This window comes from Haliaeetus leucocephalus, unplaced genomic scaffold (assembly GCF_000737465.1).
Source record: "Haliaeetus leucocephalus isolate CR32 unplaced genomic scaffold, Haliaeetus_leucocephalus-4.0 Scaffold536, whole genome shotgun sequence".
Taxonomy (NCBI): Eukaryota; Metazoa; Chordata; class Aves; order Accipitriformes; family Accipitridae; genus Haliaeetus; species Haliaeetus leucocephalus.
Window position 1 is genome coordinate 6,359,338 of NW_010972972.1, and position 24,982 is coordinate 6,384,319.

The window sequence follows — 24,982 nt, forward strand, 5'->3', positions numbered from 1 at the left end:
GGGGGGGGGGTCAGGAATCAATTGCCTTCATGTCCTAGTCCAGGGAGCTATACATGGTGCAGCAGGTAGGCTTTGCTAAAATTGTTTTTAAGTAGCTTCAGGAAATACCATTTTTAATTTATGCACAAACTAGACCTTTGTGATTGCCAAGCTAAGCAACTAGGATGGCATTCACTCTACAGTACACCAGTGAAAGCTTTACAAAACTCCTTATGTAAACATCGTTTCCATAGGGCTAGAACCATAAGCATTTAATCCCTCATTCATCCTGAAATAACCTGGGAAAAGGTTTGTAAGAAAACAGATAACGAATTAACTAGTCTGACTTAATTGGGCATGTTTGCACTCAGAGGCAGATAGTTTATCATCAGAGGAATGCAAGGTCAAATTAAGGGGTGGAGCTAGATGTTCCCCAGATGCTGCTGGATATTACAGATTAGGGATTGTTGAATGAAAGCTGTAGAAATTATACAATCACTTGCACTGAATTATAGCCCAAAAAGGAGGAGAGATGCTTAGGGCCTCCTCCCTTCTCTATGTGACCCTTCCTCCAGGCTTGGACCCTTTTAGTCATGGTCACATCAGTGAGATTAATTTGCTGCAGTGTATCATGGCTTGTAAAGCTGTAGTAGCACTTTATTGCTTATGGAGCTGTTCAGATGGTGAATTTGTAGCTAGGAGAAATGGATTTAGCCAAGGGGAAACAAGGTCAGACTTTGCAACCAACTATCACTCGGTTATTACAGACTGCTTCCTCCTTTCTGCTTTCCAAGGATTCAGTATGTGGCTTTGGACTTTTCCAAGACCTTGCTGGCCAGAATGATCAAAACTAATGAGTACGAATCTGATTTAATGGAAAATAATTCTCTTTTCTCCTGAAGTCTGATTCTCTGTGAAAATATGATCAAATACGACTGATTTATAGTAGCTTACTGAGCTCATTTATGCCTTGACCTTGAGGATTTGCTTGAGAATGAGGTTTGTTTATTTTAACCATATCTACAATGACTTCAGTTAAAACATGCCACAAAAAACTCTTTGCAGTTTGGTAAGACTGTAGATGTGACAATTCAAACACAGACATGGGCAATGTGAGCTCAGCTTAGAGAAACAAGCAAGACCTGTCCAGACTAGCTCACCATATCCTGCATGTAAAGATCAATCTTTGTAGTCAAAGGCAAAACCAGCATTTCTCAAATGTTAGCTTCCTTTTCTTCTAGAAAAAGAAAGCCTATTATAGAAAGAATTGTTGGCTCTAATAGGAAAGCTCAGTCATCATCAAAGGAGTCTTACAGAGCCTGATTTAGCCTAGCAACTCCCAATGCCTGAACTTTGCAAAGAAATTACACTTAGAAATATTAGTTTCTTTCTTCTTTACAAAAGCAGTGTTTGAAAGATGAGGTGAGAGAAGGAATTGAGGTGTGTGACCTGACAGTTCAGGAAGCGGGTGGTAAAACACAAAAGCTTTAAGCCTAGGGCACCTCCTGCATGACGTGGTCTGGACTGGCAGCATAGTATGCTGATGGCTACCACAGATAGAAAAAAATTAACAGACATCTATTCCATGGGGATGCAAGAACCATACAGGAAAAGATTAAAAACATGGCAGGAAGAGGTTAGCGACTGCAAATTAAAGTGACTTCAGTCCTTAAAAGATGCATGGGAAATTCTGTTCTAATATTGTTCAAAACAGTGTTCAAAACAGTTAGAACTAAGTTAGAGAAAAGACTTGTTGGTTTGAACTTCTGCATTTTTATAGAATTAATTTCATTCCTTTCCAACATTACGAAATTTAGGCTATTTCTTTTCTTTATATCATTTGGAAGATGAAGAAAAAGAAAACAGGAAAATTGACTTTAGACCACGAAAAATATGAAGAGGCTTGGGGAAACATTTTGTATCTTCACTCAGTTTCTGAAAATCGTGTATCTTAGGTAATTCTTCCAAAAATGCAGGAAGCTTATCATCTATAACATACTGGACTGGAAACATATTCCAGCCTTTTTGTTTGTAACACAGTAATTAAATTGTTACCATGAAGAATGAAAATTCTTCTTGAAACCAGCTTATATAGCATTTGTTTCAGTGTATAAATTGCCTCTCAGTTAGTTACTTCTAAAAATCCCCTAAAATGATAAGCTGTTTGAAGATGGAAATATTGCAAGTAGTGTACGCCATCAAAAGAAACCTCCTTTATCCCATCAAAAACTTTGCAGTAGCAAACAATGTTGCATCAGGTTTCCAAAGACCATGAATTCCAGAAGATTACAAATCATTATAGAAAGCCATCTGTAGGGCTCACTATGTGTCAGAATTACTTAAATCATGGCTTATATTTGATTCTTTCAGTGGTGTTACCATACCATAAAACGCCGAGTGTTCCTTTCTGGCATATCACCTGGACTGTGAAACTGTTGATCTTAACGGAGCCTTTTCCAGTAAACTCACCTTGGCTCAGTTCCTTATTCCCATTTGTATTTAGGTAGCATGCAATGGCCTAAACAAGATCAGATCACTCCAAGTGCTGAGCAAACACAAAGTGATCAAGTCATGCAGTGCTAGAGGTGCCCAAGATGAAGGGTAGAGCACCTGATGTGTTTTAAAGGGTTTAACTCATCTTTAACAACGATATTCATTTACAGACTGCAACTTGAGGGAAAAACAAAAGGCTCCAAAAACCTGCAAATTCACCAAGCGTGTTACATTGCTGCACATCAAGAACCAAACATCACCGGCTAGGAAGGAATATTTTAATACGCTTAGCATAAATTTAAAAGCAAAGAGCAATTCTTTGGTGACCCTCAGCACAATGACTAGCCACCGAACTGTAATTCCCACTCTACAGAGCGGGAAGCAGCATGTCAAGCTTGGGAGAGCTCAGACTGCTCTGCCCTTACATTGCCCTTCCTCACTGCTGTGTCTGGCAGTCTCCAGATAGCACAAGTAAGCCAGCTTTAAAAACTGATTATACACTAAAAATGCAAATTTGCAAGAGTCTTTGAGATATGAGTGTCTTGGGGTTAAGTTATTCAGATAAAGCTTAACTTCAGAATTCAGCTGTCATCTGTAACAGTGAACATTATATTACTTATATTTTGGATTTTATTAATAGAGATAGCTGAATAGTTTAACCTCCTGCTTCCCCTGTACTTATACAATGATGCAATGCTCTCGGGGTTGCAACACTATGAAGCCAAGTTCAAAACCCATCACGTCCATTCACTGTGCTGGAGTAAGTTTGAGGATGTGTTTTTAAATTGCTCCATGCAGTACCTGTTATGAATAGAACCCAGGAAAGAAAACAACACCAAACCCACAAAAAAAGAAAAAAGAAAGAAAAAAAAAGGGGGTGGTGGTGATGTTACCTTTTAAACTTAGATGCATTGCTCTTTCCACAAGGATATTGACAGCAACTGTGTTTTCCAGAAATATCACATCGTCTTCTTGTGACTTGCCATTGGTGATATCCGAACTTATGATATCCAGTTTCTGACTCTGATTTTCAGAGACCTGTTGGCTCAGATCAGGGGCTTTCTCTGTGCCTTCGTCTTCACTGTTGCTGTATTCCTCAGCACAGTGAAGTCTGCTGGGCAGAGCAGCAGAAGTGGAAGAAAGGACGATGTGAACACGTATAGCAGCTCCTGCCAGATTTGCAGCATTGCATCTGAACAACGGGTAAACCCCTGCGAGAGAATTCACAAACAACCAGCTAAACAAGCCAAATTAAAACAAGGATCTTGGAAAACAGCTGGTACAGTTCACTGCGGTAGAGATCTCCCATCAGACCAGCAGAATGAATTTTGATTTTCAATGTAATTTCTATGCAAGGTATCACGCAGTGCGCTTTTAGAAGTATCAGTTTGTAAAGGCTAAAAACAGTTGAACAATCCCCCCAATTGGGTACACCTTCATTTTCCTGCTGGCAGCTCAAATTACTATTTTAAAGAACATCAACTTTCTGAGAGCTCTGGGAATAGTGCCTCTGAATAATTTTATATACATATACAGAGAATATAACATATACACAGCATAAAATTTTTTTTTAACTCTTGTTCCTTCTCCTTCCCTGAGCATACTCAAAGAGCCAATAACCTGTCCACAAATCTACCTGTAAGCTGGTGGCTGATGGATACCACATAGATGACAGAAGCCTAAGTAACTGAATAGAGCAGAAGTTTCCATGACGTTCTCAGTGCTCAGTCATTTGCTCTGACTGCAGGCATTCAGCCTCCTTGAGAGACATTATTCTTACTGCGTCTCCCTCTATCATGATGCCCAATCTGTAATTCTGAAGAAACTTTCTCAACCAATCCATGTAGGCTAATTGCTGTCCCTATTACTGCCATTTTTGCACTCATTTAAACTTGCTAAGTTTTGAATTCAGAGAAGCAAGCGTTTTAACCTTGTTTATCTTCAGTGAAAGGAGGTGTTGAGTGTGTGTTGCATACAGGACAAAACAAAGCTGTAAATATTTTGCTTAAAGTGACTAGAGAAGTAACTAAACTAAAACATCAATAAAGAGGAATGAAACATGACAATGTTCTTTAGGAACTTACCACTAACACTTAGTGTTGTCCTTGACCTCTCTGCTAATGCTGCGAGGTCAACATAGGCAGATCCAATAAGACGATCTGTATCAAGTGGTCTTTCCACATCATTTTCTTTACCATATGCCCACCACACCTGTATTTCTAATTTCTCCTCTCTGAAGAACCAAAGCAGTCCTTGACTCCTTCTGAGAGTCACCTTGTTTGGTTTCTTAAAGTTCACTGTAACGTTCTTTGTGTCGTCACTCAATTTTGGCCTCCGAAGCAAAGTCCATGTGGCTTCCTGATTATATAGCTTATACCTGAGGTAGCAATAAGTGCTTTTATTCAGGTGTGTCTGGCCTGCAAGCAGCACACAGTCAACTGGCAGCCATACTCTTGGAGTTGAGATGGTCACAGTCACTGGATTGGCACTCTGCTCCCATTCGTCGCTATCATCCATGCTGTCTTCACAGCTCTCCTCACTGTTCCATCCTAAAAGCTTAGCGGCCTCCAAAACACGCTCTCTGTCATCCTGATGAGCAAAGGTAACAGAAAGTTCCAGTCCTCCCACAATGGCCTGCATGATGTTTGTGCAATGTGAAGGCATTAAATCTTCAGATAGGGTAACTGGGTACCAGCCTGTAATACCTTCAGGAGAAAAGATCATAATTAGACTTATCCTACCTTTTGAAAAACAGTAAAGAATTTTCTGCTCTCTGCTCATTAGTCAAGGAGCAGTACTTGAAGTGTTTATTTCTTGTGAAAGTTTTGAATTTGTCAAATAATTTCTAACCTGAAAAAGCAGCAAATTGTTAGGCCTCAGAAAACCTTGCCGGTGGTTCTGATCCCAAAGGCATTTTACTTTCCATTTCACTAATGACACTTATTTTACAACAAAACTATATCTCCATATAAAATTAGGCATTCTCAGGTTTTTCCTCCTCTCTTCCCATTAAAAATAAACCTGAAACTTCATGTTGGAGAAAACTAGCACTATACTGAGATTAAAGCAGAAATAACCAAGATGATAATGAAAACATTATTATTACAAGACATAATCATCACAAACTAAGACTACATAGAGGAGGTATTTTACATTTAGTTTAAAAAAAGTTAATCCAATTGCTTTCTAACTTATCCAAGCCTTTGTTTCCAGCTTTGACATCTGAAAAGCAATCATTGGTCCTCCATGAACACTACAACCCTTGGATCTTCCCATCTTAAGGTAGAAAATAAACAGCACTGCATAAAATACTAAGGAGGTATGCTCGTTTTAGCTGGGATGGAGTTAAATGTCTTCATAGTAGCTACAGAATATTAATTCAGCTACTATACATCCCACACCCTGAAAACAGATCTTCAAACAACAACCTTTATATGAGTTTTCTAATACAGGATTTTTAATGAAGATGTGCAATATCTGAAAGAACTTTGGTCTAAAAAAACCTCAAAACCAAAACATCCACAAAAACCTCAAAATGGGAATAAAGACTGTTTTAAGGAATTACAATAGCACTTACTATTGTATGTCAGCAGCTTAACACTGTTGTATTACCTGATCTTCTTCTCAGGAGGTCTCTGGTTGGAATTGTGACTGTCCCAAGAAGATAATCTCTTGATGTTCGAGCTGCCAATGTGTCAGTGGCTGGAAAAGAAATAATTTTGTAAATACACCAAATTGGAACACAAGATTTAGAAGTAATTTGAGACAGCATCTCCTTTGAAAGGAAGCTGTATCGCCTCAACAGCAAATAGCTCAGCTGTCATACTGAAAACGCTTTTAACCCATGAAAAAAGGACAAAAGCTAAAAAAATTGCCTGGGACATATTAGGCCAAAATCCATGAGAAACAGGGTGTGAATAAAACCTGTCTGTGGACATTGATTGCCAGTGCACATTCATGACAGGATACACGCTCCACCACCACTGAATTTGGAGAAACTTTTAGGGGGTATTTCCACAGATGAACATTAAGTAACCAGTGGGGAGCTAGTGGTCAGTTACCCCTAACAGCATGCCACTCCTGACTCTTCTTCCCCAGGAGTAAAAAACACTGTCATCCTTAGCTAGATTTTGGGTTTAAAATAATTCTACAACACGTTGTTACACTGTAAAACAATCCTGCTTATCTGCCACAGGATCATTGGAGGATTTTAAGGTATCATTTTTCTTAACTACCGTTACCTCTCATGAAGTGGAGGCAATAAGGCATGCACATACAAAGGCAGGCTGCTCCAAGAGTCAAGTGCTGTTACTGTTAATTGCATTATCTTTTTATTTAAGAGGTGATCTTAATCTCCTGGAGTCTTAGAAACCTCAACTCATTGCACAAGGGGAACAGTATCTCCGAAAGCCTCCTCTGAAGACAGTTTAGGTAATTACATCTATTAGCAACTGCACAGAGTAGTCCCCGGAAACATTCAAGGTCAGGTTGGACGGGGCTCTGAACAACCTGATCTAGTGGAAGATGGCCCTGCTCATTGCAGGGGGGTTGGGCTACATGATCTTTGCAAGTCCCTTCCAACCCAAACTGTTCTATGATTCCATGAATAGTCTCTCTTCTAAACCAAAAATTAAGGGGACTGGATCATTCTGCAATAGCATTCAGCCATTGTAATCACTTGTCCTCCTTACCTGACTTGGTGCTCTGATGGTAGATAGAGAAGACGATACTGGCAGACTGCAAGAGTTCCCCCAGACAAGTGGCTTCTCCACTACTTTTCTGAATGATGAGGTTACAAGGAAACTCTATGTGATGCTCGAACTCTGGGCAGAAAGTACAAGCCACAGCTCGTGTGCTGCGTCTCTCTGCCTCAGGTAGGAAGGAGAGGTGCACAGAGACGTAAGCATTAACTCCCACACCTGCATAGTACTGGACCGAAGGGTTCTTTTGTGCCACAGCTCTTCATTTAGTATGTAAAAAGAAAAGAAGAAAGAGAATGAATATAATGTACAAGGAATCTAGGAACTAATGCAATTAAAGGTTTCAAGTCTTCATGATGAAAAGATGGGACAAAACAGTGAATGTTGTAAGTCAAAAAAGATGTGGGTTCTGGCTGCGCATTATTTTTCACCAATTTTTTTTTCAACTGAACATACTAGGAACAGATATGAAATGGTGAGAGTAACTGTCACATGGTCCATCACTGGTGGCTGCACTCTTATTATTGTCAGGATCTGAGACCAAAGTGGTTGAGAAAGTACTCAGCACCTTTAAAAATATCCCACACTGTAGAAAAAGTTGTAGGGTAACTTCCCAGAGAACCTGCTCTACAAGGAAGCAAAAGGTAAAGTCAAATTATTTTTACAGACTAGTACTGACAAGCAAAAGGAGGTGAAATTAACAGGTGGAATTATTTACAAGTAAAACAGACCCAGGTATTACTCAGGTCATACACCTGAAGGATGAGGAGTCTGAGCTCATTCCACTTTCTTTAGTTCTCCAAGTACCATACGGTAGTGATCCTCATCTTACAGAATCTACTTGAATTAAGATGGATCAGGAGCTCAGCAACACTGAGAAAGGGTCAGTGCACTGGTCTAGAATGACAGGAGCCGTCCTCTTATGGAATGGACTCCCTCTCTTCTAGCCCTTCCTTTCTTAATTCTTGAAAATCGCGTATTGGAACTAAGTTCAGGTGATACCATGCACTTAGGGCAGCGGCCTTCTGGTGAGAAGGAACTTGTTTCATTTACTAGTTAGTTTATCAATGTTTCCACAGTGAAATTCAAGAAAACAAATCTCAGCTAGCTTTTAAATAGCATCAGTAACACCAATATCCAATGCCCAAATATGTACCATTTTATATCAGCCAATTTTTATATCAGCCTTTGGTGTAGAAAAATGTGGAAATGTAGAAAAACGTGCCCTTACAGTCTCAATCCCTCTGCAGAACAAATACTACCACACTGTACTGCAGCTTAAAGGACAAAAATAACCACTGATGTTCTTTATAAAGTTATTTTCACTTCTGATCAGAACCCAGTTTGAATCTCTGTCTCTGCAGATGGAAAGTTGGCCAGTTACAATTTGTTCTAATCTAATGTCTCAGCCTGCTGCCTCCAGATAAAGCTATTTTAAGAGAAAAATCTTCCTTTTAGAATTAGGCTTTACCTAGCTGCTGCTTGCAAACCAGCTGCTCTGTGTATTTGTACAGAAAGAGAAACAGCTTGAGCAGTTATTCCTGCTGCTGTTTTCATGGATCGTTGGTATCTCACACTCACATCAAGCAAGCCTGGATTAAATAAAGAAAGAAAGGAAAGAAATGGTCAGCTTTTTATACAGTTACATCCAATATAATCAATACTTAGTTATACCTCTTAATACAAAACTTACTCTATTCATGCAAAAAAATAATTCCATATGGAATTCATTGAGATTGACTGTGCAAGATGCTGTACTTCAGCCAGAAGTTACAGCCTCATACAGGAAGCACAGAAGGAAATAAAGGACTGCATCCTGCAACCTGCCCTACCGGCAGTCAGATCAGATGGTCTTAATGGCTCCTTCTCATTGGCAAATTTATGCCACAGTAAAATAGGAGAGGCTGTTTAACCCAGCCGCGCCCTCATGTGAGTGTTCATTGTAATACTTTTAAAATAGCCCACTGCAGTATTTCAACACATCTTTTTTATAGCACTGCAGTGACAAAATCTTCAGAGAGACAGATTTTCTGCTGCTGCACGTGGTGAACCTTCAAAATAATTGAAGCATACTGAACTCCCCCTCCAGCCCCAGCTTTTAAGGCCATTCTTTCCAAGAAACTGCCTCAGAGTTCCTCAGTGCCCTGCCAAGAGCTGATGTTTGTATCATTTGAAGGAACCACAGTGAACAGAAAGATGTCTCTGCCCACACCACGTACCATAAACAGCCCTTCTTTCAGATCTCCCATTCCCTACCTTACACGGGAAGCTTAACTACAGACTGGCTTATTGGCAACTAAGCAGTTCAATACACAGGGAGGGCTTTTTTAAACTTGTTAGCAGTTTGAGGGTTGCTCATGTTTAATTGCTGATTCTTCACTAGGTATGGTGACAGTGAAAGCTGGGAGGAAAAACTCTCATGGTTGGTATCAGTTGCCAACACAAATATGCATTTTTGTTTCCCTTGGCAGCAAATATACAGATCTTCACTTTTACACATAAAATGAAAACCCACAAGCCTTCCTTACCTGAAGACTGCAGATGAAATTCCACTGAGGAATCAGTCCTACGGACCAATGGAAGATTAAAAGTCTGTAACCCTATCTCTTCACGATGCTGCATAGTCACCATGGCACATAGCCGTGACAAAGGCAAGGTCCCTTTGGCAACCATTTGGTCTCTGACATTTGGGTAATAATACCTAGTAAAACATAAAGAAGCAGCATCAATCGTGCTGTTTTGATGATGACAAAATGATCATCATTTCTCTCACGACTGTACATAAGTCAACTTTGTGTGTCTTCAAACACTAGTTAAGTCTCCCGATAGCTAAGGGATAAACTCAAGTAAATGAATTTCCACAGAAAAAAAAACAAACAGTAAGTGCTCAAGTAGATAATGCTACAAATGTTCTTTTGCACTAGTCCTAGCAAGTCAACTAGCAGAAACTCTACTAAAAAATTGGCATCCCAAAGAAAAACAAGAGAAGGATCTGGCACCAAATACTCTCTGCTCTCAATTTTCATTAACAGATAAAAACGCTACTTGCAAAACAGTTTGTGAGTGTAAAAAATGACTCTGGACTGCTTCTCACCATGCTGCTTGGCTTCAGGCTCATCCTAAAGCAAGTTTTGGCACTCTATCTAATGAACAACAGGTAGATCAGGAGAAAGGCATCCACTGGGTTTTCAGTAGCAGTAACTGAGTAACGTGGTAGTGCTATAGACTCGTGTTTTCCTTTCCATTTTGGGACAAATTCTGAACATTAATTTATTGTTTGAGTCTTGGGTAGAGCACTGCCTGAGCAGTAGTCCCAATATCTTGGAATATTACACCTGTTGGTTTCTACGTTTTCCCCATACACTTCCAGGAGTAATTCAAGATGCTGGCATCATAGCAAGAACTCTCTGACTTGGAATCTGGCAGTCAGTATCTAATCTCCTTCCTAATTACAAAGATCTGTTGGTAAGCTTTTTCCATTTCAAATATTGCAAACTGGTAAGAGGATGTTTACAGAATTCTTAAAAGGCTTCCAGCTCAGTAATTTGCTCCTTTCACCCAGAACAGCCTAGATTTACCAGCCACTATCAGTGAGTGGTCAGGACAAGATTAAACCAAAGTCTAGCTGTCCTCAGGAAACTCAGCTAAAGCACATTTTTGAAATGCCAGGTACTAACAATTGGTCACTTCAACTGCTCTGGTCATTACCAACACTAATGTAAACACATCCAGCATGTAGTAATTCTCATGTGACTTCGCAAATTTTAAATAGCTTGGTTTGCTTACTACAGAATGAACAGATCATTATAATGATGCTTTTCTAAAACTATCTGTCTTCATGGTCTCTGCTTTCCACTACTAGTAATTAGCTTCAGTTGCCAAAGAAACTACAATATGAACTTACAAACATTTTATAGTATTTTTCTTTTGTAATCAGTGACTTTTATTAGGGGAAAAAAAAACCCAAAATGAAATTATACTGCCAGGGTGCTACTAAGTAAAATTTAGATGTGCCAAGCATTTAAAACCTACTTTTAGATCCCTATGCTGATGACAAAGTGGAAGAAAGCAAACTAAGACCACACACTTTTTAAAGAAGTTTTAAGAAGAAAAGTGTAATTAGCACTCTTGGGGGGGGAAAAAGGCTCACATGTCTTAAATGCAATCTTAAATGCAGATATTAGTCACCAAATGTTGATGAGCTCACCATTTTTTCACTTACTATTAAATATCCATCCCCTAGCTAGAGATTTTTCAATACCAGATATGTCTCCATCTGTGTTGCTGTGACATCTACAAAAAATAGGACGTTATTCTGTACCTGCACCAGACTTCAAACTGGATTCCTCCTCCAGCCGCTCCTGGTGCCATAAATGCACTGACCAGGAGCCTCTGGACTGGGACATCAGCAGGAACCAACAAAGAATGATGATGCTCATCATTAAAGACGGGATCGGGGACGCACAAAGTGGTTGCTGTGCGAAACGCCTTTAATTTGATGCCTACAAGTCAAGCAGAGTTGGTTAAAAATGGTTGCATTTGGGGGTTTCAATCTTTTCCTGTTTGCAGTCCTTCAGGAGGCAGGACGCAGGACCCAGAGACAATAAGTTAAATCCTCCTGCCAGAAGACTAGCTCTTCTGAGTTTCACTTTACAAATCTTTTACAAACAATTCACACAGTCCCATGAACCTGTGAGCCACAGGCTGAAAACTACTGTTAAATGTGGCTGGAAGCTGACATAGTCCACAGAGCTGCTATGGAACAATGTTACAGACCATCATTTTTCAGAGGAAATGGATATTAATGATTCAAAGCACTCAAAGACAACATTAAGTCCTTTTCTACAACTGCAATTATTTAAATACTCCTTTATAATCCCAATGATTTAAAACATGCAAGACTTCTCTTGGTGTATCCATGAAAATGAGCATCTTGAAAGGCTTATGTAAAGCCTTTGTTGAATTTAACTGTATACAATCGTAGTATTCCCTGTGACTCTGTTCTTGCATCTTTGCAGGATCAGTTGGTGAAATCTTATAGGATCTTTAACAAAAAGGCACCAAGTGAAGAGATTCAGAACTAGGTATCCTTTTTTGCTGGCAACTTTGTCATCTGCCTCAGTCAAAGCAGGCTTTTAATTTACTGACACAGACCAAGTACAGTTGTATGCAGATCTTCTGAGGAAAGCAAGCACTGCCTGCATTATGGAAGCTCAGAGAAATACAAACCCTCTTACTTAAGCAGAGAGAACATTACTAAACAATATTTAACTAAAGCAATGCTCTAAATAAGGATGTATCATAAACCAAACTTACCATCTTCATGCAATTCATTTCCTTGCAGTGCACCACAACCAGACTCTTGAACTGGGAAATAGTACTGTACATAGCAGTCAGCCTCTCCCCAGACAGTGGATTGTAAGGGAGTGAGCCCTTTCACACTCTCCACATGGATCTCAAACACATGTTCCATCAGGCCTTCCCCTTCTTGGTCTAACTGCTAATAAAACAAAGGAAATCCACGTGGAAAGGATGACTCCTTAGGTAACAGCATACGAGAGGACTGGGAACATAAGATTCTAAGAAGCCTGAGACGGGGCAGAACCACTATCTGCCATTTTCCTCCTAAAGTTCACAGAAACATCAAAAGCCTGATAGCTTTTTTTTTTTTTTTCTGCAAAAGCAAAAAAACCACAGCACATAAAAAGCATGAAGATTCCTACATATCCAACGCAGAAGGTAGTGGCAAAACCTGTATGGTACAGAATAAGGCTGTGAGAATTAAGATTTTTCTCCAATTTTGGTTTTTTTTTTTACTGCACTTGTCATGTAGATAGAAGCAATGGATATGCAGGGCAGTAAAAAGGGCAATAACGTCAGACTGGTGAGGGAAAGTGGGTAAGAAAAAAGTAAAAGTAATATAATTCTGCAAAGAACGTGATTGTTTATAACAAAATTGGCTACAGCATCAAAAGAGATTGGGGATCACTGGTCTGTTAATGAATGTACTGGTAAAATCCTTTTCACGTGTCCCTAACAGCAAGGGAATTTACTGAACAATACCATTGTGGGCTTTGTAGGAGGAGGGTCCAGAGAGTGGGAAGGGCGCTGTGTGACAGGAGGTACCATGCCTTCTTCATTTTTTAGCCTTTGCAGTGCCACTATTTGATCAGCTGACCCCATTGCCAGAATGACCCTCAGGCTTCCACTTCTACTGCCAGTAAAAACATCTATCACAGGCATATAGCTGTCCACAGCAATCACTGGATACTGAGCTTGAAGAAGCAGGTGGTAAATCTTTGGATCTCTAGAACAGATAAAACCAAAAAAAACCCAAAAAAAGACCCAACATGAGAATAAGCCATCTGAATATGAACATGATCACACAAAGCTCATTTTAGATGGGACTTTCAATGCAGTTAGAAACCAATCTATCTCCATTCCTCAAAAATCCATCTTAATTACATTAGTCTTCACAAAGCACAGATCTGTGAGCTATTTTCAGCAACAAGAGAGCACAGCTCTCCAAAACCTAATGTGGCCTTAGCTATAAGCCAGCCTAGAAATCTGTGAGCAAGGTGATGAACTACAACAAGACTCCCATTAATATACTGTAGCCATATGATATTTTTATGAGGCAGTTATACACCTTTGGGAATGGACTTGGGCAGGAAGAAAAGAAGGAACGGGGACAGTCTCCGAGAGAAATGTAAAAACCTCTAATAATACACAGAAGATACACACAAGTAAACTACAGTGGAGTACTGAACAAATATCCAAATGACATACTAATAATTAACAAAGTAGTGGCCAGTCGGTTCCAGCACCATCTGATTTCCACCTATCACTAGTCTGACCAAAATAAAAGGAATTAATCCTTCCCATTAGAAAGAATCTCTTCTGTCCAGTATTTCCATCAATTTAAATTGCTTTAAGCAGGTGTTTTATTGAACAAGAAGCCAAAACACTGAACCAAAAAGAACAAGAGGTCTGGAGAGACTCATCAGCTAAGACAATTAAAACATGAACTATTTAGAGACCTTTTAGATACCACAAGCATTATCATGTTCTGTGCAAACCGACAGCATCCCTAGCAATGGGATCTATGCAGAGCATAATCACTCCATCAGTCATAACCTTGGAAAATCACCAGTGGGAAACCACACTTACTTTTCCCATGCAGTCATTTTGATCTCTTACAGTTTTACTCTTTCACAGGACCACAAGTTAACCTGGCTCCAAGCCTGATGCAGTGCAGTGTCTTTATTTCTCACAGTCTACTTGATTTCTGTACGAGGACAGTGTAACTTACTTATATACTGCTCAGTGTAGGAAAGTGCCAGAGGAAGCTTGGCAGGACAAAAATGCCCGTTGCTATAAAGTATAATTATGAACCCTTCCACACAAACTGTAGACACCATCCTTCCCTTCTTTCTCTGAGCATCAGTTAGGATATTTCGCAACCCAATAAAATATGGAACAAAGATGTTTACTTGAATGAGATGTAAAACTGATGCAGAGGAAGTTTCACTAATCCTAGCAGTCTGTCACACCGAGGACTTCCCATCTTGTTCCATGCTTCAATAATCATGACATTGTTCTTCAGCCGCTCCAGGTGTTTGGAAGTCAATGAAAAAGGCATCACCTGAAAGAGTTTAACGCAGAACTAGTACACAGAATACACTGGAAGCTATTGCAAAGTACAGAGCATTCTGGTAACGCTACATTATTCCAGTCTATAGAACTGTGCTCTTTAGATATGGAAATTAAAAATCAAATGTATACTTGCCTAACAAGTTTCAGAAAACTGGTAAGCTTGGAAGAGAGCTAGCCAGGAAAGTAAATGCCATTTAGATAAATTTTAACATAAGATCATATGCTATCTTGAAAAACATTGTTTTTATCTTTAAACACCTGTTTACTAAACAACAGATAAATAATTTCAGACAACTGTTTCAGATGTCTTTTGCCATGTTTTTACATTTCACTCTTTCAGCTAAAGACTAAGGAGTCTCACAAATCACTAGGTGTTTTTAAAAATAAAACAAATGCATTTGAACATCCTGACATTTCCAAAGGAAAATGTCCATAATAAAATTACAAACTCATAACATTATTAAATGCTTGAAATTCTGCTGTTTGCCTGGGGAAGGCTCTGGCCCATATAAGGACAGTAACCCACACTTCTGTGCTCATATAGCCATTGAGAAGAAAAAGAACACCAAGCAATGGAACAAACAAAAAAAATCTACATCTACATATTAGGATGCCATGAAGATGCCATTAACAATGTGTTTTCTTGCCAAAATGGAAGAAAGGAGAAATCAACTTTTTTTCAGTTTTGACCTACACTTTTCTGACTATTTTTCTTTTGTACTTCAAAAGTCCTGTTTATTATTTGGATGATTCAAGGAACTGCATTTCAAACTGTGCAATGCAGCCAAAACAATATTGAAAGTACCTTTAACATACTGAACAGGGCCAAGAAGAGAAGCTCCTACATATATAAAAGTAACTTAGCTTTGAAATATGTTTGTCAGTGTGGAATAGCACATTTCAATCGGTGTTAAATGGAAGATATGTGACTTGCCTGAGAAAAATTAAAGGCAGGTTGTGTTGTGCCCCATATGACAGCAGATCTTGTTGCCTCCTCAGAGCTGAGGAGCTTGCAGTTTAAATACACATTACAAGAACTGTGGAGTCCATAGTCTTCAGCACCAAAATCCTTTCCATCAGGCACCATCAACAGCACATGCAGTAACAACCCATCCTCTTCAGATGCAGTTATTTGTGTCATCAGATTACGGGCTACAGAGGTTGGTACAGCCTGCGATGGCTGCATGACGTTTATGCTGGCTGCTCCTGTATTCTGTGAGTCCTCACAGTTGTTAAGTTTCAAGCAGCGAGGGCTTTCTGCATTTATACTCTTCCTGTTGGGCTCCTGGAATTCCAGACGCGGACTTATTACAGCATGAGCTGGGACCTGCTGCACAGCCATAGCTGACCTGGCAGCGGTGCAGGTGAAGTCTTTGTTGTCAGCTGCAAGCTCTAAGGATACCTGCATTGTGCAAGGCAAAGCAAGCTGATCAGAAGACATGCCCCATACAAAGACAAGAGGCTGCAACATAAACTCAGGAAAATGCATGGCATATTTTGTTCAAGAACTGTGTTAGATCATCACCCAGAAGGCTTACCTTTAGACACATGCTGGTTACAAGCTACAACTGTCACTGCAAAATAAACTACATGCAGTTTTATCAAATAAAGCAGTAACTCAAGTACAAAAGTATACAATTACAGCCGAATAAAGGAAAAAATTAAAACCAATCACAAAGCTGACTGAAAAACGAACACCTACCTAGCCAAGGTGAAAAGTACTGTAACAAAGTATCATAACTATCATTTGTTCCACTTTGCTACAGCACTTGCTGCTTGCAAAAAATTATTAAAAAGAAGCGTTTCTCTCAAAATGTTTTCTTTCACTGCTCTTTTGCTTTTACATTCCCTGCTGATTTTAGCTGTCCCTAACTCCTCTCCCTTCTGTGGGCTCCTTTTTCTCTCCAACAGTCTACATATTCCACTGCATTTGTCATCTTCTTTTTCTGAGGTTGGGGTTTTTGGCTTTTGTTTTATTTTTTAACACTCTGTCCCACATTTGAATTGCCTCTTCATGTTGTCAAGATTTGCAAACGAAATAGTTAGATTGGTATGAATGAAAATATATGTGTGAAAGCAATGAAAGAAACATGAGAACAAAGGTTAAAGGAATTGCAAGTGTTAATTTGCAAGTGTTAATTGCTAGAGCATCATAGATCTGCTGGATTCATTCACATGACAAGACAGCAAGAAGCGGAGGAACAAACTGAAGCCCAGAACATAAGGTAACAGGATAAAGAAAAGGACTGGAGCCATAAAATGCCCAAATAAGGAAAACAAAATAATCAGACTCAAGAATTTTGCCTATAACTTAGAAGGGATGAGACAAGATATTGTGGCAAAAGATCCCAAACAGTATCTACTCCTGAAGTGTATAAATAACACGTCCAAAGATGAGGAGTTCAAGGCCGTCTGTCAGAAAGAACCCAAGAAATGAGAAGTGGACTCAATAGCTGACATCCCTTACCCTCCATTGCCTGGCCAGAATAGCTGGACATACATGTATTTCCGATAGGCAGGTATTACACTGAGTGAGTGAAACCTAAGAGACAGGGCGACCAAAATCAGTTTTCTTTAAGTATTAGCTTCCCCTTCCATAAATTCTTGCATGGAACTTTGGTTCATTAATTCCCCACAATACCTCCTTCCGCTTTTCTCCTCTCACACCCTGTTCCACTCTATTCTCTCCTCCACAACACACCATTTCTCCTCCTGCCTTCAATTAACTCCTCCCACACCTAACCTCTACATTTTATGATTCACCCTTCTGTGGCTCCTCTACTGGCAGCTCTGCTGAATGGCTCCCCTGAAAGAAGTTTCACAGCCCCTGTGACAGAAAACATTGCTCATCCCATGAATTACAAAGTGACAGAAGCAGTCCATGATCATGTTGTCTGGGAATAATTTAGGAGCTCTGAATGTAAAATTCCTAAATACTCTCTTAAACCTTCACTTGCTAATCTAGAGAGCTGTTTATCTTCAGAACTGGCACATCTCTCAAATGTGCTGTGCAGAACTGTTAATTCTTCTCAATCAGAAGTTGAGCATTAGTAGAAACTTTGGCTGGAGAAGCTAACTCCTTAAGTGACAAGGTGGTACCAATGACAGGGAGCATCAGGCCTCTGTGGCAGGAGAGACCTCAGCTCATGTCATGTGTGGAGCAGGAGCCAAAGCTCCCAGCCCTGAATGTGTGCCACTCAAAATCTGCCTGTAAAGTGGTTTCTGTATCCAAGCCCTAGCTTCTTGACCCTCATTTTACCCTGCAGCCAGAGGAACATCACACAGCAACATCCTTAGACATGCAGGACATATATTAAAAATATTTCTCCAAAACCCAAAGGAAAAAAAGGGTTCATGTTATCTTGTATTGGTCTTACAAACCTTCCTATCTGAGACCTGGCAAATTAAAACAATGAAAGAAAAGAAAGAGGAGGAAAAATTAAAAAAAGAGATAATATGCAGCCAAAATTAGTAACAGCACGTCATGTAACTCAAACTCCATACAGTAAAACACATACCTTTAGTGGTCCAACTTGTGTCTGATCTCTCTCTTTTTCCACAGGTATTTCACAGCTTACAGCGAGCAACTCAGACTGGATAACCTTGCGTAACTGAAGTGCTGCCGAGCCAACAGCCACTGGCTGAGGGCAGAAAAAGAATCAATTTTGCAAGATTTCTGTCAGGTTTAAAGAACTAAGGGCGTAATATGAAACAAATGGGAAGCCATGGTCAGCCACTCCTCAGTCCTATGCCACTAATTTTACCAATAGGGATTTGTAGGAAAGTTTCCCTTAGTTTCCCTTAGTTCCAGTTTCAAGTATCACTAGGACACAATAAGGAAAATTCTCCCAGTACCTACAGTAAACAGTTCCAGGATAATGCAAAAATGAACATTCCAAATCCTAGTAACTGAGCAAAATTTCCATACTTTAAGATGCAATTTATTCACCCCTTAAACGAAAAGCTCCCATTAGAACAGATGGGCAGATATCCTTGGTGATGATTAAAACAAAACATAAGCTGAGTTAACACCTCTCACTGACTTCATCACATGCAGATGATTATGCAAATATTTTTACCCAAACGAAAGATACTTTTTTCCCCCTCCAAATGCACAAGTTACACCATTTTCTCACACCTCATATTACTCCCCTTACCCTAGGCAGAGTAATGATATCAACTGCATCCACGTTAACTCGTTCTATATTGCTAAACGAGCTGCGTTCTCATTGAAGACTAATGCTTGTAATTGATCCAACAGCTTGTGATTGCTTCAACAGCAAGAGATAGTTTTAAAGATGAGGGAAGGACAATTTCTTTTGCCTGTCAGTCTCAAACTCAGAAAACCATTTAGTTGGGCAACAAGACTGAATAGCAATTAGTTCAACATCTAGTATCTGCACATAATGTCATTTCCCTTCATAGTATCTGGCAATGGTCGATTAAGAAGTGGCTCAGTAAAGCCACATTACTTTGTTTTGCCTCTGATGGCTGAGATGGCAGCAACTGCAATGAAGCATTGCAGAAGACTTAGAAAAGCCACTGTTGTCTGCATAAGTATTTGGAGGAAACAGAAATGCAAAGAATTTCTTTGCTTTTCAATACACAAAGTATAAACAACTTTTAATAAGTACCTTTTTCTGTGTGCTTTTTCTCATGTAGATTTTAAAAGCAAGGTCAGAGCTCCACCAGTGCTCTATCATTGTTCCACCAAAACGGACAGGGAACACAAACCGCTGCTGAAATTTCACAGCTGCAAGGAAGACAGAGACTTGTGAGCTCTTAACTGGATTCAGATCTAACCTGTCTTTTGAGCTTGATCAGGAACAGAGAAATCTTCAGTCTCTGCAGAGAACATGCAGGGCGAGTAGAGACAGATGCAGTTCAGAAGGTATGAGGGGAAAGTGATGGCACTTCTGAGAAGGATGGACAAACAAAGAGCATTTGCACATCTGCCAGAATCAGAGATCAAGCAAGGCTGGGAGCTGAAGGGGGAAGGTCTGCCGCTGGAACCCTCAACAAGAATCTCTCGAGGTTTCAATCTATTAAATTATGTTACAAGTCTGTGGGTAACTTACTACTTTTTTTTTTTTTGTTATTCACAGGAGCAACAAATATTCAAAATTAACTGAATATAAATAAACTTTCCTGTGGAGATTGCTCTGTTGCACACACAATCACTTAATTTTGCATTACTTATTAACACCAAGCCCAAAGTAAACCATTCTTCATTTTCCAAGGCCAAAAAATAGCAGGAGGGCAGCACAACAAAATGAGTACTTTAAGAGCATCTAAAGGCTGCAGTTGATACCAAGTCTCTGTCATCCTAGCACGCAATGAGACTTTCCCTTCTTCAGTGGGAGAACCCTGTCTCATTTTAAGCAATATATTTCAAGACACATCTTGAGAGAGTCAAAGCTGAACTGCAAGAATAATTGCAGGTTCTGGAGAAAAGTAATATCTGCAAGAAAAGACTGAGTGAATTGGCATTTAGTCTAGAAAGAGCAGAACAAGAAGTACAAGAACAGTATTGAAATAGTATGCTTTCTTTGTTCACAATGGATAAAGGAAGTATTCTTGTGATGACAAAAACTCAGGTTAGACATACGGAAGCTTTTCTAACAGGAAGCGCAGCACTTCTACAACTTGCCTGGGACGGCTATGGAATGTTTCTCATTGGGCATCTTTAATAAATGAGATAAACAGCTCTCAGGAAAGATAATGGTACAGTGGATTGACTTGACAGCTTCCTCAAATTGTTTTCAGCCCTACCTCTTTTTCTAGGTTCCAAAGAGCTGGAATCTAACCACACAAGACAACATGAAGGAGGCTGTATTATTTTTGTATTAAAAAGAGCTAAGGTTCAGAAGAATTAGATGTTTTGTCTGGACACAAATGGAGAATGTACAAGAGAACTGAGAATTACCCCCAGATCTCTCTCTCAAGTGCCACCCAGAAAGATGCAAAGCCAATGAATGACCATATGGGAGAGGCAATTGAAAGCAACCCTAGCATTCCAGTTTCTGGGAAGACTGGGCAGAGAGGATCTTGCTCATACAGCATTCTCTGCTCACTGAGGAAAGAAACACTAACATCAATTGTTCCCAGGGATACAAACACTGGTGACTCTCAGTAAAGAGATTAATGTCTACTGATTTGAGCACAGGACTCAAGATCTCTTGGATCCAGCAGAGTCTCTGAGCTCTTGCAGATATTACATGACATACTTCAACATCTGGAAAAATTATTTATTTGAGATGTAAGTATCTCTGATATTTCTAGAAGTACTTTATCATCCTCATACTATTGCAGAAAGGATATTGGGTTTATGCTGAAATGACGGAATGGGCTTACTGACCTGCTATTATGTCCCTAGGAAAAGAAATTTGAAAATCGCAACATGAATACTTCTTGGAAGCCAAAAAAAAAAAAAAAAATCTCTTGGCTTCCTTCTCCCTGAGAGGACCATTCCACTACCTGCAGCAAAGCAACTCTGTTGGCAAAGGTGCCACTTATCATACTGTATTTTTCAGGCAGCAAAGAAAATACATAGAAAATGCTACTAAATAATTTCTAAGAGATGAAGGAGTCAACAATACTAAATACAAGGGGGGAAAATAATGCTCTTACCATCATCTCTGATTTTACTTGAAGCTATTCGAATTACTTCTGTTTTTATGGAGACCTGTCTTTTTTCATCCTTGGAGGCTCCCACAGGAAAGTGGTACTCAACAAAGAAGGTACTATGAATGAAAAAGTGAATGGATGATCACAATCCATCAAAAATCTAATGTACATAATGAAACTGAACATAGCAGGCAAGTTTCATATCCACAATTTATTGTTACTCTATTTTTTTAGAATAATTGAACTACCTATTTTATGAATTCCTTCAACAGATTACACATATGTCAGATTCTCCTCCAACAAAACCCCCTTTTGTTTCCAATGTACTGCCATGCACAATGCACATTTGTAACTCCCCCAAATCCCAGAAAAAGCACCACCTGAAGTGAGCCCGCATCAGGATAAATTATTCACATCTCTAACTTTCAGAAGTCTATGGTATACAATTTCCTGAGAGGAGCAGAGAAATAGGAAGACCTCAGAAGCCTGGAGAGCTTAGGTAAGCTGGACTACACAACAGACCTCAGAGAAAGCTACCTTGAAGACACAAGTAACAAGCTGGTGAGAAACAATCCCCCTTACCACTTATTAACTGATACAGGCCTTGGAGGCTTCCCCATGAAACCTTTCTTTCTTGGTGTAATCTGGATGCTCTCAAGAGGGATTTTCAAGCTTTCAATGATGACTCTGGCTAGGTGTATTCGCTCCAGCAATGCCAACCTGTCTGCACTGAAGCATGTGACATGAGCTTCTTCTGTGTGATCTTCTGGAGGAACCAGTGGCCTAGTAGGAGAGCGGCTGAAGAGATAAAACTGAGAATCAGGACTACACAAATATTCTTAACACAACCACATGAAGGGAAAATTGTAGCTTGGTGGGATATTATTTAAAAACTGCTCATGGTTCATTAAAATGCACATTTTTAATGTATTTTTTACAACAGATTTGGTGGTCTCTGTAACAGAAATCTTCTAATATACAATATCTAGGGAACATAATTGTGGGGGAAAAAAAAAAGCAACAGTGTTTCACATTGTTGGAGTTTTGAAAAAAGCTTATGCAGTCTAACTCTTCAAAAGGAAAAGCCTCATTCAATATCATAAACAAAAAAAGGGAGAAGATACAGTTATACACATGGACAAGTCACTGCTGCAGAGGAACAGCAGCAGGATTTTTGTCATTATTTAAAACCTCACTTGCACTTTATTTGTAAGACTTGACTTGTAAAAGGTTTTGTGTTGGTACTTCTGGAGATATCAATTTTATCTGAATGTAAAAATAGCAGTATTTGTAAGAAAAGTTTCAGAAATAATTGTTTGAAGGTGAATTAGAAAAAAGAAGAAGTCATAAAACCTTAATGCTAACTGGTATTGTACAAGTAAAGCTTGATAACTGGATTTTTGGGGACACTGTTTTATTGGTTCTGTCATGGAAAAAAGGGAACACAGTTTAGATCGGGTCAGAAGAGAAGTTTATTTACTACAGCTATAGGAGAGAACACAAATCAGCAGAGAAACAGACTCTGCTGATGTGAACTCTGTCCCTGTAAAGCAGATACAAATTTTATACACATAGAGACATTGTGCAAAGAGAGATAATAGGATGTGAGTTCTTTCATATCTGTTACATACACAAGGCCACAGAACTGCACAAAGCTCGTCTGGAGTCTGCTTTTTTCAGTACAGGGACTAATTTAGCATGAAGATTACACAGACATTATTGTTTCAGGAGATAGGGCGAGAGTTCAGTTGAGAGGCCCACTCAGGCTTTAGCAATTCTGCTTCCACAGTTCAAAACATTATTACTAGGCTTATTGCAATTTTGGCAAACTTGTGATTTTAACTAATTGCATCTCAATAGTTTCTTTAACAACATATAGCAATGCCTGGGTGATGCTGATGGCTTATCATTCCCAGCGATGCTATGAAAATTCCCCACCAAAATGGTTATTCAGTGAATTGTGTGATAATAATGGAGCACGATAACATAGTGTGATTCTTGCTAATACTAACTCACAATGAACAAGAAGCTGCAAAACAAGTCACTAATGTAACTATTTACCTGGGTTTAATTTCTGTCACCTTCTGACCCTCATCAAAGGCATTAGAATCCTTCTGTGGATTCATTGGATCAGCTTTCTTGAGAGTTTCTGTCTTGGTTACTTTTTTGGAGGAGTTAACATCATCATCACTGAGGAAATCACTTAAACTGGAATCATATTTCTGAAACAGAAATAATGCACATAAAATAAAAAGTTAACTACCGTTGTCAAGAAAGATACATAATGGTCATAATACATAAAGAAAAAACAACTTGCTGATTGCATAATTCAAAACAATTAAGATGGTATCAAAATTTTTTAGAGGTTTAAAAAAAGTTTTCATGGACCGCCTCAATCCTAGCAATTTCCAAACTCACTGCTTGACTTTGTAGTCTTAATAGTATTCTTTTAATAATATTAATTTTAAGCAATGTTCTCACAAGCTTCTGTATGATACTTAATGCTTATTAAGCCTTACTAATACTGAAATCTGTAGCCTTTATTTTTTGATGCAGACTTCTGATTTTCTTCACCTTATGGGCTACATATTAAGCACCTTCCTTTTGATCTCCACTTACAGGAGCTGTGTAAAAAAGACTCTCTAGCAGACTCTGGTCATAATGCGGATCATTAAGTTCACTGTCATACACCTCACTCCTGAGAGACAGAGAATCCAAAATTGAACCTGACCGATCCCAGAAATGCACAGGAGATAAATCAGCACTGTGGACACAAAAGAAAGAAACATAACTTAGTGTTGCAAGTTCTGCAGTCAATGTCTTATGAATTCTGACAATACTGTCTATTCTATACTGGATTTGTGCTATATAGGCTCCAGATACAGCCAAACTGTGCTTACATAGCACTGTACCCAACCTAATACATGTCTGTGACCTGATGGGTTATCTTGTGATAACATCTCTGGACTCAATGTGAAAAGTGCATGTGAATACATATCCATAGAATTGCAGAACAGCTGAGGTTGGAAGGGACCTCTGGACATCATCTAGTCCAACCCCTGCTCAAAGGCAGAGGATGCAAATAAGAAAACTGTCCAGTCAGATTCTGAGTATCTCCAAAGCTGGAGATTCCACAACCTCTTTGGGCAACCCGTTCCAGGTGTTGATGACTTTCATCATAAAATATATCTATTAATATCTACCTATAATTTTTATCCATAAGTACATTATAATTTTTTAATGCTTTAAGATACCAGTAATACTTAAGGACAGTTTAATAAAATATAAATACAAGCTATATCTGAGTAGGTAAATACATGTATCTTTAGAACATCGTTGGAAAAAGTTGGGGTTTGTTTGGTTTAAGGGTTTTTTATCTGTGCTGCGAGTTCAAAACCAGTTTATGATCTGCAAACACTTCAGTGTGATCCAGTGATAAACCACAGGGAAAAAACAAGTGCAGGGCACGAAACATATGATCTGAAATTTTGAACCATATCCAACACAGAGGCTGTATGCTTCATACC

The 24,982-nt window shown here is 39.2% G+C and overlaps 1 protein-coding gene across 1 annotated transcript in view; it reads right to left on the bottom strand.

Annotated features, from left to right (window-relative positions):
• C2CD3 (C2 calcium-dependent domain containing 3) overlaps nucleotides 1–24,982 on the bottom strand; it is a 47,515-nt gene that overhangs the window by 16,758 nt on the left and 5,775 nt on the right. The window contains exons 8-24 of the mRNA XM_010576752.1: nucleotides 24,075–24,219; nucleotides 23,517–23,677; nucleotides 22,038–22,253; nucleotides 21,459–21,571; nucleotides 19,463–19,581; nucleotides 18,347–18,469; nucleotides 15,763–16,230; nucleotides 14,666–14,817; nucleotides 13,236–13,479; nucleotides 12,489–12,672; nucleotides 11,494–11,674; nucleotides 9,701–9,873; nucleotides 8,644–8,764; nucleotides 7,164–7,432; nucleotides 6,085–6,174; nucleotides 4,557–5,177; nucleotides 3,366–3,683 (exon numbers count right to left, since the gene is read on the bottom strand). Coding sequence (XP_010575054.1) covers nucleotides 3,366–3,683; nucleotides 4,557–5,177; nucleotides 6,085–6,174; nucleotides 7,164–7,432; nucleotides 8,644–8,764; nucleotides 9,701–9,873; nucleotides 11,494–11,674; nucleotides 12,489–12,672; nucleotides 13,236–13,479; nucleotides 14,666–14,817; nucleotides 15,763–16,230; nucleotides 18,347–18,469; nucleotides 19,463–19,581; nucleotides 21,459–21,571; nucleotides 22,038–22,253; nucleotides 23,517–23,677; nucleotides 24,075–24,219 — 3,698 coding nt within the window. The remainder of the gene's footprint in view (nucleotides 1–3,365; nucleotides 3,684–4,556; nucleotides 5,178–6,084; nucleotides 6,175–7,163; nucleotides 7,433–8,643; nucleotides 8,765–9,700; nucleotides 9,874–11,493; nucleotides 11,675–12,488; nucleotides 12,673–13,235; nucleotides 13,480–14,665; nucleotides 14,818–15,762; nucleotides 16,231–18,346; nucleotides 18,470–19,462; nucleotides 19,582–21,458; nucleotides 21,572–22,037; nucleotides 22,254–23,516; nucleotides 23,678–24,074; nucleotides 24,220–24,982) is intronic.